At 34.3% G+C, this 18,131-nt stretch overlaps 1 protein-coding gene across 7 annotated transcripts in view; it reads left to right on the forward strand.

Annotated features, from left to right (window-relative positions):
* Nucleotides 1-18,131, forward strand: part of Phf14 (PHD finger protein 14) — a 169,153-nt gene that overhangs the window by 125,294 nt on the left and 25,728 nt on the right. For 4 of the 7 annotated variants that reach the window (XM_021190300.2, XM_029535674.1, XM_021190299.2 and 1 more), the window contains one exon: nucleotides 9,107-9,224. In XM_021190300.2, the coding sequence (XP_021045959.1) occupies nucleotides 9,107-9,224 (118 nt within the window). Of the gene's footprint in view, nucleotides 1-487; nucleotides 7,036-9,106; nucleotides 9,225-18,131 lie in introns of those variants that run through there. The other 3 variants (XR_003843301.1, XR_003843299.1, XR_003843300.1) reach the window with 1 other exon arrangement.

Consider the following 18,131-nt stretch of genomic DNA (forward strand, 5'->3'; position numbering starts at 1 on the left):
CCTCTAAGCCCTTAAGAGTTCTTCTACCAAAATCAAGGCACAAAGTTAGCAAATACTATTAGCCATACATTTCTAATTCAGTTTTTTTCAGAGGAAGTCAAGTGTAAAGATGAGGGACAGTTGTATGTTTCCTTCAGTACTGTAAAATTGCTATTCTTGATTACAAAAGCAGCACACAGCTACTTTTCAAAATAATAATTGATAACATATATTTTCCTTTATATTTAAGCCCTTCTCTCATAGAATAGATCGAGTTTGACAATCAGAGCTATTACCAATAATAAAAGAGAAGGCAGCTCAGTGTTCAAAAAATATTCACTTGTAATCAGTAAGAACCTGCCCAAGATCATGGCATTTAGGGTGAGGATTTCTGTCTCTTTGTTATTTGAATCTACTGTGGTATTATTAGTATGTTTCATAAGACATAGTTCAGAGCTGCTATGATCTTTAAATGTTAATGCTCTTTTCTTATCACTTTACTGTGTAGATACCCTTCATGAGACCCAACTCTGCCACAGCTCATCCTCGGAGGCAGTCCTGGAAACCTCTTTTATAAGTGTGATTTTAAAATGTGGATAAAACTCTCAGTAGAGCATATAAACTAAAGGAGAACAGCAGCTATCTTGTTCTTCCCATAAGCTTATCACTGCAGAAAGTGCTTTTGCTTGTCAAGTTTGGATAGAATGTAATTGATTGCTTTATTATATGGGTAGACAAGGCAGTTAATTTGCCTGCGTGGATTTCCTTTTTCTATTTTTCTTTTTTCTCTTTTCTCTTTTCTCTTTTCTCTTCTCTCTTCTCTCTTCTCTCTTCTCTCTTCTCTCTCTCTCTCTCTCTCTCTCTCTCTCTCTCTCTCTGTTACAATATTCAGAAACACTGGGTGTATGTATTATTAAAAACAATAGTGGTAATGTCTTATCAGAATTATTTTAGTTGGTAAATGTCTTCCCTCTTGTTTCTTTGGCATAATACAATGCAGTATTTGGACTGAAAACTAAAGGAAGCCAGTGGGGCTTTCCTGCTCTGTGCTCCCCTGTTACTGAATTACTCTCTGTGTGTTATTTGTTTGTAAAAAGGACAATGCTTCCCACTGATCTGCAGGTCTGTATCACCTCCCTTACTGCGTGTATTCACATACGAGAACAACCCTAGACTCATATGTAATGCTATTTCTATTTGTGTATCCAGCAAAAGTGAAGGACTGGTGAAGATTACAACTCTTTGAGTACTGTGGAAGCACTTGATGTCAGCACGGACATTTTATAACTAGAAATTCAACTCAAGAATGAACATAGTACCTGTATTAGTATTTAGGTATTTTTTTCCAGAAATATCAAAATTTATTCCTTTTTGTTTTATTTAATATGAACTTGTTGTGTTCCATATAATTTTACATTTGAACTTAAATGTGAAGCTATTAAATGCGGGAAATACAGAGCTTGTTGTGTATACAGCCTGCCTGCTGAACGATCTTCACCAGCCCCTGTATCTTCCCAGAGGTTCACAGAGTTTACATTTGATCCTCATGCTTTACTGATCCAGATTTAAGCCAACAGCAGAAATACTTTGAATATTGCACCACCTAATCTTGAACTGATTTAGAAGAGCCTGCTGAAATTGAAATGCACATATACATGTAAATTGTCAAACTGTCTCTTAAAATTCCATTGTTTATCATTGTGGGTTTGGGCCTTTTCAGGTATAAGGGCATTTGGAATAGTTTAAACTTTAGGATTAGAATAGATAGTAAATGCAAGTGTAATTGTAAAGCTGGTGTTTCTAGTAATCTGTAGTTAAAGGAACCATATGAGTGCATAAAATGTTTAGTAAAATTAAACATGTATGAAATAATGTATAAGGATATTAGTAATTTATTGATCTTATTGCACTGGAAAAAATACTCATAATTCTTAGGAAAAGCAGTATACTTTCTTTGAATATAAGGAAGAGGCAATTGACATTACTTAACTTATAGCAAAGATGGTGAACTCCAGAAAAGTTTAAGAGAAATGACAATGGATGCTTACCATTTTTCAAATGAACTCTGCTTTAGTCAAATTGTCTTTTAGCATAAAGTAAGAAAACATTAATGAGTATTTTTTAATTTAGGGTTTCTTTTTCCCTCTGATGGGTTTCTGTTTTGGTTTTGAGAAATCATAGGTAGTATCATGGTTGTAGTGGTAGTGTTAACCAAAAGCCTTTCCACGGTGGTTACTGTTAGAACAGTGTAATTGTCATTCTTCACCATTCAGTTTTCAGTGGTATATAAGCTTGGTAAAAGCCCCATGTTACATGTTGTCACAGTTCCTACATGATATAGTCTTCAAAGTCATATTCAGAGCAGAATGAAGCATTTCTTTTAATAATATCCTAAATGAAGTACATTAACTTTTGCACGTTATTGGCCTTTTGCTCTTCAAGATAAAAATTAATGTTTATCTGTAAAAACATTCTAAGTAATTTATATCTTATAAATTTATAACACATAAGAGAATGACAGACAGCTCAGTTATTTGACAGTTATTTGCTGCAGGATAGGAAACGGAAGGAATATTAAAATGTCAGGAAAGGGCTGATATTTTAAGGGAGAGTGCTTAATTGGTAAAGTGCCATATTAGCATCAGTACCTACCCATGTGAAAAGCTGGCACAGACTTATACCCTAGTAATGCAAAACACAGGCTAAAGGATCTCTGTAATTGACTGGTAAGTCACCCTACAGATTTGGCAAATACCAGGCCAATGAGAGGCCATTTATCAAAAAATGTGGTGGAGGATTTCTGAAGCTGCATGGCAGACCAACACACACACTCACAAACACACACACACACACACACACACACACGAACACACACACACATGATACTACCCCCCCCCCCCGCTAACACATAGTTAGCTCCCCTAACATATAATATTGGGAAAGAAATGAAATGCCTCTGAAATACCAAATGGCTGGAATGGTAGTCATGTATCAGAGTCGCAGGAAGAACTTTGAGACTCAGTTGACTATCATCTTCTTCTTATCCTCCAGCTCCACCAAATGTTCTCTCCATCACTTTCTGGAGTTTCTAATTCTGTAGGTCTGTGATGAACCTCAAAAATTTGAGTTCGTAGCAGGTTTCAAGTAATGTTGATTGAGCTGGTCAAGGGCATTACTTTGAAAACAATTCATATATAGTTATCTGTTTAAAATAATCATTAGTTTGTTCAATGTTGATTAATAATGGTTGTGGGTTTAATGCCTTTAAGGGGCTCTTCGATTCCTCAAAAGATTTGTTTCTAGACAAAGGGTTTGTAGAAAAGTAGTGTCTTCTGAATCCAAGTACAACTTCCTTAATTAGAAAAATCCAGTTAAGGATTTCTTCATTAATAGAGCAACACTGCTTGCCCAAAATGTCATAATCCGTTCATTTAACAAGAACAGTTTTGTACGAGAACAAATTTTAGCCTTAGTGTGTATTGAGTTTAAGTTTAGATATTTATGTATCAGTTATGTAACACCACATCTTGTGTTTCTTGAATGTGTATCTGAAACCATATGTGGCATAAAATTAGTTTTCTGACAAATAATGTTCACATTTGTTAACTTACTTTCCTGTTTATGCAACAGTGAACTACTTTTTAAACACTCATATTTACAAACTTTAAACACACACACATACACACCTCCTCACATGTATCTTTTACTTGACTCACAATATGGAAATATTTCACCCAGATCTGTTTAAAAATTCAGGAGGATTCTGCAACAGATTTAGAATATTAACATTTTCTGAAACATTTTCAGTTTTCTGAAATTATTTTTGACTTTTCATACTTGTTTAAGACATATCAAGACTTATGAAGGCAGAGTTTATCTCTACCTGACTTGAGTCACTACTTTGTAAATTTAGATATTTGTAAGGAATGCGAACAGAGACGGGATTTACAAGTGGATCTTCATAGAAAGAAAAATGTAGGCTGCTTTACTGTAGTGATCACCTCAAGGTGCTCTGTAAGCCTGTCAGTAAGATTGACTGCTGTTCAGGTACTTAGGATGTAATGAAATTGAATGTTCATGCTGGGCTTGGTAAATAAAATGAGATTGACCTCCTAGCCATTATCTCCTTTATCTGATTTACATTGTAAAATCAGGATCTACACTATTGATTGGAGTATAATTAGTTAATTATGAACAGGAAAATGCAAAATTACATGGAGCTTGAACACAGCAGGTTGCAGTGCTAAAATCTTTCCCAGGGCATGAGCAGAGGGAGATCAGTTTATTAGAGAACAAAGCAGATGAGTTTAAGGTACGGAAATGTCTAATCTATTTCTCATGCTGTGAAGAGATATTTGCCCTTATTTTGTATTGTCACGAATTGCCTTGTTTCTTGTTCTGGGTTTCCTTGTTTTTGTTTTGTTTTGTTTTCTTATTTCACTTTTAAAGTTGCAAGCTGGCTGTTGCAGATATAAATACTGAATTGATTCCACACTTTAGGTGGGATTGGATTTGGCTTTTCCCAAATAGTGTTCACATTATCAATATCCATCTGTAATGAGAAATTTTAGATCACGCACTCATTTCACTGTTTCCTGTGAGAGAAGTCCCCAGTAGCATTCACAAAATAGGTTCATCATTTTTTCTGATGTTTGTGAAATATGACTTAAAACAAGTTTTGAATTAACATTTATAGAAAGCATTCATGTGGGTGGTGGCTTGCACTAAAATTGTTACCTGTTACAAGGATTAAAATAGTTTACTTATAGATATTGTACCATTGATAGAATGTAGGGTTTTGTAACAGCTATTATTTAAAATTTTTTAATTGGCCTCACTATATATTTATTCTACATATTAAGACATTTAATTGAAATGATTGATCAGTGTTCACTGCAGTAACTTACCACAGTTAGTTGCTAAAATTGTATTTGAATTCCTAGTAAGGTTTTATTTAAGCAGTGGTAATAGTCAAGACTAATTGAAAGGAAAGTCAGAAGAGCCAGCCAGTCAGTTCTCTAGATGCTCATGTTTCTAGGTGAGAAGTGCAGTGTTCAGAGTGTCTCAGAGAAAGTTTCCTTATTCATCATTATATAGGGAATACTGACTGTTGTGCTTCATTAAGGTAACAGTTATCAACACGAATATGACTGTAAAGCCGTGCATCCCTTTTAAAGTCTCAGCCTCAGAGTCTGCTTCTTTCCAAAGGCCAGTCTGCTTAGGAGGTACCTTCACTTAAAACAACTAGTGTTTTTTTGTTTTGTTTTGTTTTGTTTTGTTTTGTTTTGTTTTGTTTTGTTAAGGAATGACTTAGTATATGCCACAAATAAGCTTATTATTATTTGAAATTAAGAAAGCTAAAGAAACCCTTTAGAGCAATGGTTCTCAACCTTCCCAATGCTGTGACAACCCTCTTATATAGTTCCCCTCATTGTGGTAAGCACCAACCATAAAATTATTTTTGTCACTTTCATAACTAATTTTTTTAGAGTTATGAATTGTAATGTGAATATCTGTGTTTTCTGATGGTCATAGGCAAGTCCTGTGGGGGTGAGGTGGGGAGGACTGTAGGGGTCATGACCCACAGGTTGAAAACCACTGTTCTAGCACCTTGGCTACTTTGCCTAGGCGTAAGAGAAAATTTTGAGTTAGATATGTTTGCTTATTTCCACATTGTCAGTAGTCCCTCGACACTGAGTTTAATGCTTGTTATGTGGATCATAGCACACAGGAAGATCAATCATTTTCTCTTCTTCTCTAGGGTGCTGTACTTACTCATAACGCTAAGTAAGTATTTTAATAAAAGTAGAGCTGTGCTTATTTAGTCTCTACATCTTCCTAAATCAACGTAGAGAGCTTCTCTGTCATTTGTATTTGTGTCAAACATTAATGTAGTATGTAGGAAGTTGAGCTTGATAGGGACTTAGTTGGTCAGACTTTGTTCACATTAAAAATGGGGGTTGTTTGATTTCAGTATACTACAAACTTTAGAATTCTCTGTAGTCTAATGTGCACTATATTTATTAAATATTTTAAATATACTTCTTTAGTCATCAAGTTTAGTTTTTATTTAAAGACATGTTCTTCATATGCTAAATTTATAGTCTCTTCATGGTTAAGGTATTGCCTTTTTACTATAATATGCTATTGGTATAATAATGTTTTTCTTACATCAACATTTGTTTCATTTAATAAAGTGTTGTGCTATATTACAGTACTTTTGTGGGTCAGTGACTTCTTTTGAAAACTTAAACATTTTAGTCATTTGTTTTAACAAACTAAGTGTGTTCTTGTATTGGTACAATTAAAATATTTTCAAGTACTTATTAGGAATAGAAACTAAGGAAAATTAATCAGTAACTGTTTTTATCCTATTGTAGTTTTCAGAGTATAGCCTCATACAAGACTTAGTTTTTGAGTTTTAAAAACATTTAAAAGTTTTTCTATATAGCCAAAATTTACTGGTTACTAAGTTTTGATACAATTTTCACAGTTGTGTGTGTAAATAGGATATACAATCTACTATTTTAATCTTCTATACTCTATGTTTTTAAGAAATTTAATAGTATCTCATAAGTTTGTCAGTAGGCCTAGTTAACACAGATTTTTCAAATCCTGCTAGATTTCACTTCTGCCATGTAGGATATAATGGTTAGTAGTACCTTCAGTTATGATTTTGTTTCAATTTATCAGAATTAATGCAAATTTTCTACATGAAAATAACTTGTAAAATCCTTTGGATATCTTATATTTTTTATTTACTTGGCAAACATTGACTTCAAGTGGGGTGCTATTCTTTGATTTTCTCTCTCTCTTGAATTTTGGTGGTGCTAGGGTAGAGACCACCGCTTTATGCTATGTAAGCTTGGACTTGCAGCATTACTTACTGGGAGTAAGCGAGAACACTATAGAACTATCCTAACACCCACACTGTCTGCCATCATGAGAGAGACGTCCTGAAATGTATCCTGATGAAGGTGTCAGGAAGAATTAGGTCAACTCTAAAGGGCAAATGCTTCCCAGCATCTTCTGAAAGCGCTCCCAATACCACAACAGGTATTGGATCATTTAAACATTTTAATGTATTTTTAGATGCCTCATTTTAAACACTGTCAATTTGCATAGCCTTAATAGTTGTGGTGACCTAATTTCTGCATACAGAAGTTCTGTAAGAAAATTTTGGTTATAAAAATATACTGATACTATTAGGAAGCAATGGCTGGTAATTTTTAAGGAAGTAAGAAGACCCCTGAAGACCTGGAAAAAATTGAACATAAAAATGTCAGACAAAACAGCAGATGAATAGTATTTTAACTACAGAAACTTGCCACAGAGATGTAGCACCAACTGTCATTTAGGCTGATGATCCTAATATAAAAAAGGCAGAGAAAAATATATTTTATATATTCCCCCTGATGGACCAAATAATGGTATTCTTTATAACATTTCCGTGAAGGATTAGTGACATATTATATAGTCCCTTTACTTAAATCAGTGTTCCTCTGTGACTCCAAACATTCTGATCAACGTAGAAGCAGTCTTACTTAAAAAGTTTTTGTAGCTCAGCATTTAGTGTAATGGAAATTTTAGTTACTGAAAGGTAAATTAGTTCAATTGAGAAAGGAAGACCCAGAGTATTAATTCTGTGGTCTTGCTATCCTTATTTTACATTTGATATTAGCTACATAATCTTAATTTTAAATCCCAGAGAAAGTTATTTGAACATTTAAAATTTTAATATATTTTTGGATTTTTTTCAGACAGTGATATAATATATGGCATTTTTCAGTTTCATTTTATTCACTCCTGTAACTGGAATTACAGTAAATGCACAATTCAAGTTCATTTCTTGAGTCTCATAGTTTTGAAAAAAAATTCATTCACTTATTTCATTGACAAGAACCTTATAATTATAGAGTAATGATGAGTAAGTCATAGCAGATCACTATCTCACACTTCCATGTGCCTGCATGACTTGACTCTGGAATTCTGAAATATTCCTTGACAGGCTAGGTTTTTGTAGCATGGTGAGAAATTTTGACTAAAAATATAGATCATTGTTTTCTTTATTGTGATCATTATATAAGTTACTTTTCTTTGGACATATACATGAGAATAACTCCTTTCTGTATTTCCCAATGTTTATTGAATAGGAATTTTGTGTTGTACTCAAGCAACCTGCTTAACCTGCTTCCTTTATGTTTTAGTTGTAACTTAATTGACTTTTTATGCTCTAAACCGTGAGAAATCAGTAATTAAGAGAATTTGATTGGTTAAAAAAGTACTCCTCTATAATTTAAAGTATAAAGAAAATCAGAAATAAAACCCATTTTGTAAGATGTATCAATTTTCATCTTCTGATTCCAGTTGATGCAAAATTCATTTTTAAAACACTGAAATAATACAGATTTTTTTCTTCATTGTCAGCAGGATGAGATTGTCTAAAGCAAAGAATAGGTATGGTAGTTTTCTTAGATTGTGTACATCATATGAGGCAAGACACTATCAAAACATCTGCTGAGTGCTAAGTATCCTCAGAAGTGCTTGAAACACCAAGTACACAGAGAGAACTTGACAAAAACTAGTGAGAGTAATATCCAATCCTTCAAGTGGCTTCTTGCATATTTAAATATTCTGTTACTTAACATAAAACGATTGTGTCTGCTGAAGATTGTGTTAGCATGCTATAAATGTTAGAAAATTCATTTACAGTATACTTTAACCTGGAAAAAAATACAAAAATGAAGCATAAATTGTATGGCAGAAATTACAGTTTAGACTTCTGTGAAATGTCTACTGGATAAATGATTAATTCTATTTGTTCAAAATTGAATTTTGATTGCTAATTTTTGCACATATGCTTACATATATATTCATTCCTATCTTAATATTTATATACTGTTAACTTTCTATCAGAATGTTGTTCCTTGCCAATTGTATTGTTTCAATTTTTTGTCTATAATATTTATTTAAGATTTAGATCTTTATGATAAATGTTAATTTCAGAACCTCCTGAGCAAAGGTTAGAATTATATGTTAAAGTCATTATGCATAACACTTTGTTCTTTTGTCTTTCAAATAAATAGTTGCATCATTTAGATACACTATGACTCTGCTTACCCTACAGATGTGATGAATGCAGACTGTGCTACCATTTTGGCTGTTTAGATCCTCCTTTGAAAAAATCTCCTAAACAAACAGGCTATGGATGGATATGTCAGGAATGTGATTCTTCATCTTCTAAGGTAAGGGATGAAAAGCTTGAAGAAAAGATAATCAGTTCCTTTCATCTTGACAGGGGTTTTTTTTTTTTTTTTTAATATTACAGCGTTCTTTCTGACTTTAAGAATGAAGAAGAAAATTATATTAGATGACTTAAATTTCCTCCATATAGAGCATTCAGCTATTTTGTATGTCCTCTGTATTTTTCTAGCATATTAACTATTGTTATAATAGGATAACGTCTCTCAGCTAATTTAGTACTTTGAGGCCTTATCAGGGGACAATTGTTAGTCAAAGGGCTTAACAATAAAATCTTATTTTATTTTGGAGATTATTCATCTTAAGATGAAGTAAATATATTAGGGTTGTTTCATAGACTCAAGTCATTTTAAAAATTTTAATTTTAATAATCTAAACTTATTTTAGCTAAGTAGAAAGTATAAAAATCAAGTACGTTTAACAGTTACCTTCTAAAATAAACTCTGAATTTCTTTGGTGTGTCAGTGTTTTACCTTTAAATTATGGAAGTCTATAGCTTCTATTTGTTTTTTTTGTTTAAAACCCATGAAAGAATAGCTAGATTCTTGGTCCTTGTTCTTATTTCTCAGAAGTGCTGAATATATTTGAATGAGGACATAAGGATCAGGCATAGGTTAAAATATTATTATCCCATACAGTGATAAGGAAAATAAAGGCTTATTTTAGTATGAGAGCCATTTTTAAATAAGTTGAATCAATACAGAATTGATGTCAAATTTGATGAAATTGTTACTCTAAAAGTTAATTTTATTTTTACAATGTTGTTGAATATGAAATATCCTTAAGTAGTCAAGATTTATTCTAGCTTAATACAGATGCCTTGTTAAACTTTTTTCTTAAGCTTCAAAATATTTGGTTATTTACAAAATAGTTTCTATTATTCATTAATGCGTTGTGCCTACAAAAGTTAAGCATTTTTTTTTCTTTCTCTCTATGATCTACATTTGCCCTGCATCTCTTCTTCCATCCATCTATTCAAACCAAATGCCCGGCAACATTCAGAAGCCTCACCATCCTTATTTGACATGGGGAATCACTTTGAGTCTTCCAGGTGCTTCCTTCTTTCCTTCCTTCCTGACACTTAGTTTAGTGACACACACTCTCATTCCATTACAGTCCTCTCTACTTTAGAAGCTGTCTGAAGAGCTCTCCCAGACCTACTTCTCTTTTATTGTTCTTTTCACCAGAGACCTCCAAATAAAGTGTGAAACAACGTGACATTTAACTTAATTCTATGTAACATTCTATTTTAATTTCTATGCCTGAATTTATTTTATAATGTACATAAAATTAAAATATTCCTAGACTCTGTAAAATTACAATATTTCTAAAAATACAATTAATTTTTATAATACTAATTTCATCACAACTGACTTTGTTTTGTTTGGGTCACTTACATTGCTATTCAGTAGTAATGGTTTGGGAGTTTCCTACAAATTTAGCACTAAAGAATAGGTACATAATATTAAGTGACAAACACACTTAATGTTTTTGCAATTTGTGAGTAATTTAATATATTTATTCCATGGGTATAAATAGTAAATGACCTGTAATTGAGGAGTCTCTCTGAAGATATAATCACAGCTCTGTATGAAAACCTAGCAATAACCATCATCCCAACATCCTACATTTACAGATAGAACCAACAAATATCAGAAAGCTTCTCTGCACACATTCCCTCTGTTGCTCAGTTTCATTCCAGTGTTCTGTCTCACTAATGCCCTTTAATATAAAATGGTACTAATAGGATCATAGATTGAATTACATCCAATTTTTAATACACATAGGACATTTTGAATTACATACCAATTTTTAATAAACATAGGACATCTATTTTATAAAATGCAGTTTCCTAATTTTTGTGGTATGTACCTCCAATAAGAATATCACAGGTACAGGGACTAAGAAGATGGCTTGGTGGGTAAAGTGTATACTGTGCAGGTAAGCATGAGAACATAAGTGCAGATCACCAGCAGCTACACAAGCCTGGTGTTGTAATCCGTGTCTGTAACCCTAGCACTGGGAGGGGCAGACACCGGCAGATCTCTGGAGCTGGCTGACTAGTGAGTCCAGCCAACATAGGTCTGGATTTAGTAAGAGAGTGAGTGGTAGGGGAGGATACATGGCATCTCCCTCTGGCCCTGTCATGTACAGACATAGTTAAGTGCGAGAATTCTCTTTGATTCTCTTTTCCTTTTTCATTCTAGCGTGTTACACTTTTGAACAGTAATAAACTGTTAACTTTTATTCATAGAAAATTTATCTAAATTTCTTATGTTAGATTTTCTGGACCCACATACACATTACATACCAGCTGATGCAATGGGTGTTTCTTTTTTTTTTTTAAGATTTATTTATTATTATTCATAAGTACACTGTAGCTGTCTTCAGACATACCAGAAGAGGGCGTCAGATCTCATTATGGGTGGTTGTAAGCCACCATGTGGTTGCTGGAATTTGAACTCAGGACCTTCAGAAGAGCAGTCAGTGCTCCTACCCGCTGAGCCATTTCACCAGCCCCATCAGTTTCTTGATGATCATTTAGAACAGAATTGCCTTAGTAGGAGGAATACAATTTCTTAATGGATTTATTTTGCATGGTTTTTTTGCAATGAGAAATTAAAATTCTATAACTGATATGTTAAAAAGAAAATATCAATGTATTTATTTTCAAGTAAATAGTTTTGACATTTGTTCCTCTTTGGGAACTTAATACAGTATTTTCCCCAAGGAGTATCTTGCTACAATACTTTAAACAAGCACATTTAATTGAACCTAATAATATGGGAGATTGAATGTCTAGATTTTATGTATTGTGAAGATTTATGAAAAATATTAAAATGATCTATGCTTAAAAGTTCTTTTAAATTTGAAGCTTATAACTGACCCATAAAAAGGACTTTCTAATACTTTAACTATTCATTTGACCTCTGTGATTTTATATGACATACAGGTTGGATTATAGGTTTCTGAATTTAGCATTGCTGAAAGAGAAATGATTTTCATGTAAAATACCATTTCCTGTCCTGATGTGGTAGTTTTGGCACTTATCACAGTGATTGTAGTTTATTGAAATGTTCTTCACTAATCTTTTCTGAGTTTTGATTTAACCTCTTGTTTAAGATATGTAAGAATATGTAGAAAGAAAAGGGAAGGAAAGGAAAAGCTTTTTGTACTGTTCTGTGCATGGGAGTTCTGTAGAAAAAAGAATCTGTGATAGAAGGTAGACTTGCTAAGTCTATTTGTTTATTTATTGACTGTGCATTGGTATTTTTCCTGTATGCATGTCTGTATGAGGATTTTTAACTCCGAGAAATGGAGTTAAAAATGGTTGTGAGCTGCCATGCAGGTGCTGAGAATTGAACTGGGGCCTCTGTCTAGAAGAGCAGCCAATGCCATCTCTCTAGCCCCTTGCTAAAAGTCTAAACATTTAATCTATGATGTATTATTCTCTCTAACTGTTCCAGGTACTTTGTTTTTCATGTAAACTTTGGACTTCCTGCTTGCTAGAGAATAGAGTTAAGCCTCCTAGCTTCCTATTGATGGGGCTTTTGATGCTAAGCATGTTTGTAGTTCTTACAACATTTTCCCTGGTGGTGGTGGGGAAATGTATAAATGTCTTTTCACCTTGTAGTTTTTAATTGAGTGTTGAAGTTTGGGGCTGCTAGTAATGTATCATTTATGTTCCAGAATTATAGCCAGTGTTGAAGTTAAAAAGAATCAGCTAGGTAATCTACAAGAGACTAAAGACAGTCTGAGCTACATAGCAGGACTACATTTATCAAAACAAGCCAACAGTAACAACGGCTATTGTATATTGTTGCTTATGTTCTGAACTAATTAATAGAAAAACTGCCTACTTTAGGATGTTATATGCTTCAGTTTCATAGGAATACTTTATTAAATAATAATTTTAGCAAAACAGATTTTCTACGGTCATTCTTTTACAGTACAACTGGAATCCTTACTGATCTCATTGGTTCAGTAATCTACAGTTTATACATGATTATATAATATAATTAAACATATGTTTCACCAAGTCATACCTAGAAATACTATTTTTTCAGATAAAATTTGTCAATGTTTATAATACACCTTTTTGATATATTTCTTTACAAAATACAAAATAGTTAAAATATTTTAATATAGATAATTACTTCCCAAAGTACTCTAAAATAATTTCAGAATTAAAATGCTAAAAATTACTTTTCAAAATATGCTTATTACAAATTTGAAATAGCAAAGCCATTTTCTAACTTTGGTGATGTGGGCCTGATGAGTTTCTGTACCATGCTATGGAATGCCACATGTGACAAGACACTAAATCAGACCTGAGAACATTAGACAAGTGCAGTAGGGTACCCTAGACGGAAATGCCTTTGAGAAGTTGCCAGCATCCTTCTGCCCTTCATTCTGAAATAGCATTTTATCATTTTATTTATTTTCATTTTATGGCAAAGAGTTTACACATTTAAAATCCAAGCATTAATGTAAAAGGATGTTTTATAATAGTTTTCAAAAAGCAAGTAAAGAATTCTTTAAACTTCTAACACGGTGTCTGACATAGTGATGCTTACAGTGTTCACCAATCATGTGCAATAGATGATTAGCCTGGCTGAAGTCAATTAACATATTGTAAATTGTGAAAGTGGCAACCTAACCTGCGTCATTTATGTTCTTGCTTTAAATGCCAGTAGAAGATTGCAGGCATTTTAGTTAAGATATGGGTAATTTGTTTACTCTAGTTTACTAAATGTATAATTTAAGTATTTTAGCATCACACCAACCTGTCTGTGACTTCTTTTCTGTCATAACTTGTATGTTGTACCTTAAGGTTATATCCTCTTGCCTATCAGATAATTTTTTAGCTTCTGTGTTTTGCTTTTTTAGTATACCACATGGCATTTTTCTATATGTGTCATTGTGAGATACAACCCTTTAAGGAAATCTTCTAACCTAAGGTAAACTGAGTGAACGCAGAGAGAAGTTATAATCTGGGAGCTGTAGACACAGGCATGTGTACTGTGCTGTCATGCTACTTGAATTTCAGTGAATTCATATTTGACAATTGTAAAATTAGAATGTATATCACTAAGTATGTTGTATTTTAAGTAATAATTTTCACTTGTCATTAAATATAATCACAGATATTGTATGATAAGAAAATAATTAAATGATAATAAAACCAAAATATGCCTATGGGGTAGAAGAAAGCTATATCTGCTCAGGATAATAGATGGGCTCAGATTTTTTTTTAATTTAATTGGATATTTTATTTATTTACATTTAAAATGTTATCCCCTTTTCTGGTTTCCCCTCTGGAATCCCCCTATCCCTTCCCTTTTCCCCCTGCTTCTTTGATGGTGCTCCCCCACCCACCTCCCCACCCTGGCATTTCCCTCCACTGGGGCATTGAGCCTTCACAGGATCAAGGGCCTTTCCTCCCATTGATGCCCAGCAAGGCCATTCTCTGCTACATATGCAGCTGGGGCCAGGGGTCCCTCCTTGTATACTCTTTGGTTGGTGGTTTAGTCCCTGGGAACTCTGGGGGCTCAGGTTGGTTGATAATGTTCATCCTATGTGGTTGCAAACCCCTTCAGCTCCTTCAGTCCTTTCTCTAACTCCTCCATAGGGGACTCCAATGGTTGGTTGCGAGCATCCTCCTCTGTATTTGTCAGGCTTTGGCAGAGCCTATCAGGAGACGGCTCTATCAGACTCCTATCAGCAAGCACTTCTTGGTATCAGCAATAGTGGCAGGGTTTGGTCACTACATATGCAATGCATCCCCAGGCGGGTGCAATCTCTGGATGCCCTTTCCTTCGGTCTTTGCTCTACTCTTTGCCTCTGTATTTCCTTAGGCGAGAGTAAAAATTCTGAGTTAAAATTTTTGAGAATGATGGATGGCTGCATCCCTCAACCAGGGGCCATGCCTAACCTCTGGATATGGTCTCAACAGGTTCTCCCTCCCATATTTTTGGGTTTTACAGCTAATGTCATCCCTGTTGGGTCCTGGGCCCTCTTGCTTTCCTGGAGTCTTGAGACTATATGTTGGCTACCTCCAATCCCCCATCTCCCATTACTACACACTTATGTTCAATTTCCTAACCTTCTGTGCATCTCCCCAATCTTCTCCCAAACCTGCCCCCACTTCTTTTCCCTCTTCCCCTCCTCTCTTCCTCACAAGTCCCTCCCACCCTCTACCCCCTGTGATTATTTTGTTTCTAAGGGCTCAGATTTAACTACAGTGCTGTGACCTTCAATGAGTGTTCATGTTCTATAAGGTTCAGCTTGTTTTGTAGCAGCAGTTGAGATTCAGAATTAATGACGTGTCTGATATAAGATGTTTTTATAAAGCAATATCAATGTGAAACACAATTTCCTGCAAACATAACAAATAGAGTTTCCTGTTTCTTTCGGAGTTTTACATTAGATAGTTGAGATTGTGTGTAACTTTCCCTGCAGAAAAACATCCATTTCTTCCTAGAGTTAAGAGGCAACAATAGGTATCAATATACAATAAAGAAATTTAAACCAGATCGATCATTTATGGTTCTCTTAACAACTAAAATTACATATTATCCTATGCTGTATTTTACATAAGGAATAATGTATATTTCCTGTTAAATATAAAATGGTGGTCCTATGTATTACATAGCAGGTCAAAATTTCAACAATGGCTTTATCAGGCCTAATAGGAATAATAGGAAAATATCTAAGTGATATGAACATTAGAGGAAACATTCAAATCATTTTTTAACTGAAACTATTCTGGAGTCACAAGAGAACATTTCTGATACTTTAAAGACATTATTTCCTTATAATTTATTGAACTGTTAGTTAAAAATTGAAATGAGGAGATAAAATACATTAAATTTTAAACTAATACCAGCCAAAGATATACTTAAGGTAATTAATTTATCAGGCCAGTGAGATAGCTCATTGCATAAAGGCACTTGGTGTGCGGGCCTGACAAAGTAGATTCTATCCTTCAAGTCTAAACCCAGACACTTTGTGTGAATCTGTAATCTGAGTACAGGTGTGAGGTAGAAAAAGGGAAATGGCCTGGAAGCTCACAGGCCATTAGCCAGTAGGATGCAATGAAGCAAGAATAGCAAAAGAGACCTCCCTAACTAAGCAAATGAGAGACTATTCCTGAGAGGTAACCTCTGACTTCCACACCGACTTTGACAGGAGCCTCGTGGTGTGTGTGTGTGTGTGTGTGTGTGTGTGTGTGTGTGTACATGCATATGTGTGCATGTGTATGCACACACACATAATATTAAGCAAAAACAATTTTTTGAAAGATCACCTGAGTTCATTTTGTCATAGTATCTAATGGGTTTTGTTTGCTTGCCTGTTTATTTAGGAGACAGGGTCTCACTCTAGCACTATCTTCAGGCCTCTCTACACAGGCTAGCATTGCCTAGCAAGAGCTGATAGTACAGGATGTGCCACTATACCCAGCTTGGTGGGTACAGGATGCGAAATTCTGTTCTAGTAGATTAGAGTAGAAAGTAATAGTAGAAATAAGATAACTATGTAGAAGTAAATATATTTGCAGATTATTTGTTGATTTGAACTATAAAACTAGGAAGTAATAATTCAAAACAGCAAGAATATTTAAAATAATAAGTATTATAAAATATTCTGCTTTAAAGACACATTTTTCTGTTTTTCTCTTTGTTTTTCTGCTTGTTGTTCATTCTGACTCCAATTTTCAGAATAACGTTGGAGTCAGTAAAGAAAATTTCATACAGCCATTCACAGTGTTATATTCTGGTAATGTTCATACTTGAGAGTGTAAAATTGGAAGAATATGTACAAGGTCAAGGCCAACCTGGGGTTGTGCCACTAAAGGATCAAAACAAGATACAAATATTTCCTGTCACAAGAGTAAGATCATGGTGGGATATTCACAGTGTTATAAAGAAGGAAATCAGTTTACTGCAATTATAAATGCTGGTTATCTACTGCCTTTCTACTCATGTTTTAGTTCCATATCCTGTTATGCGTAGTTTTCAAAATTTTAGTTTTATCAGTTTTTTATATAGCGAATGTCCTTAAGATAACTGTATACACAATATACAAGTTTCCATGCTTTCTTCTTCTTTTTTTTTTAAGAACAAGAATGTGCTTTATCTGACAGAATTACTACACCATTTGTTCTTAAATTCAAACATCCATGTCCTCCCCAATTCTTTTCAAGTTTTAGTCATGAGCAGGCATTGAGTTCAGATGCGATAACATCACATACCTAAAAATCCAATCCCATTAGCACAGAAACACAAGAACCTTTAGTCCTACTCATTGAATCTGTATTTCTGCTTCATGATCTGCAAGAAACTGAAAGCCACTTCACAGAAGAACAGAGAAGCCCCAATGTTGAGGAGCACACATAGCCTCAAGTGTGCACCAAAGCTGCTGGGTCCTTCCTTTGGAAGAAAGGACTGTGTGTCACGAATGGGAGTGGTAGTGTCCATGACATTTACATTCCATACATATGGAACCTTTGATTATACATACATTCGTAAAATGAAAAGATGAATTTGTTGCAGAGTACATGTTCCATTTTTATAGCATGAGAACAGTACAGTCAACCTTTCATTCTGTAGTTGCATTGAAGATTCAGAATCCCCACGACGTACATAGGAACAATCGGCATTTGCTCTCCTCCATGACTCGCAGGACCCTCGCTAGAAGTCCTACAGGTCTTTGACTTTGATCCATATTACCATACTCAACAGTTACTGGCTCTTCATCTCCTCATGTGCAACCTGCACAGTTTCCACCATGCTTTCTTTTTAATTATGTGTATGTATGTGTGCTTGAGGGGTGGGTGGTTGAGGGGGTAATGTGTGTGTGAATACAGATGCCTACAGAGGCCAGAAGTG

The sequence above is a fragment of the Mus pahari genome, chromosome 2 (assembly GCF_900095145.1).
Source record: "Mus pahari chromosome 2, PAHARI_EIJ_v1.1, whole genome shotgun sequence".
In the NCBI taxonomy this organism is placed as follows: Eukaryota; Metazoa; Chordata; class Mammalia; order Rodentia; family Muridae; genus Mus; species Mus pahari.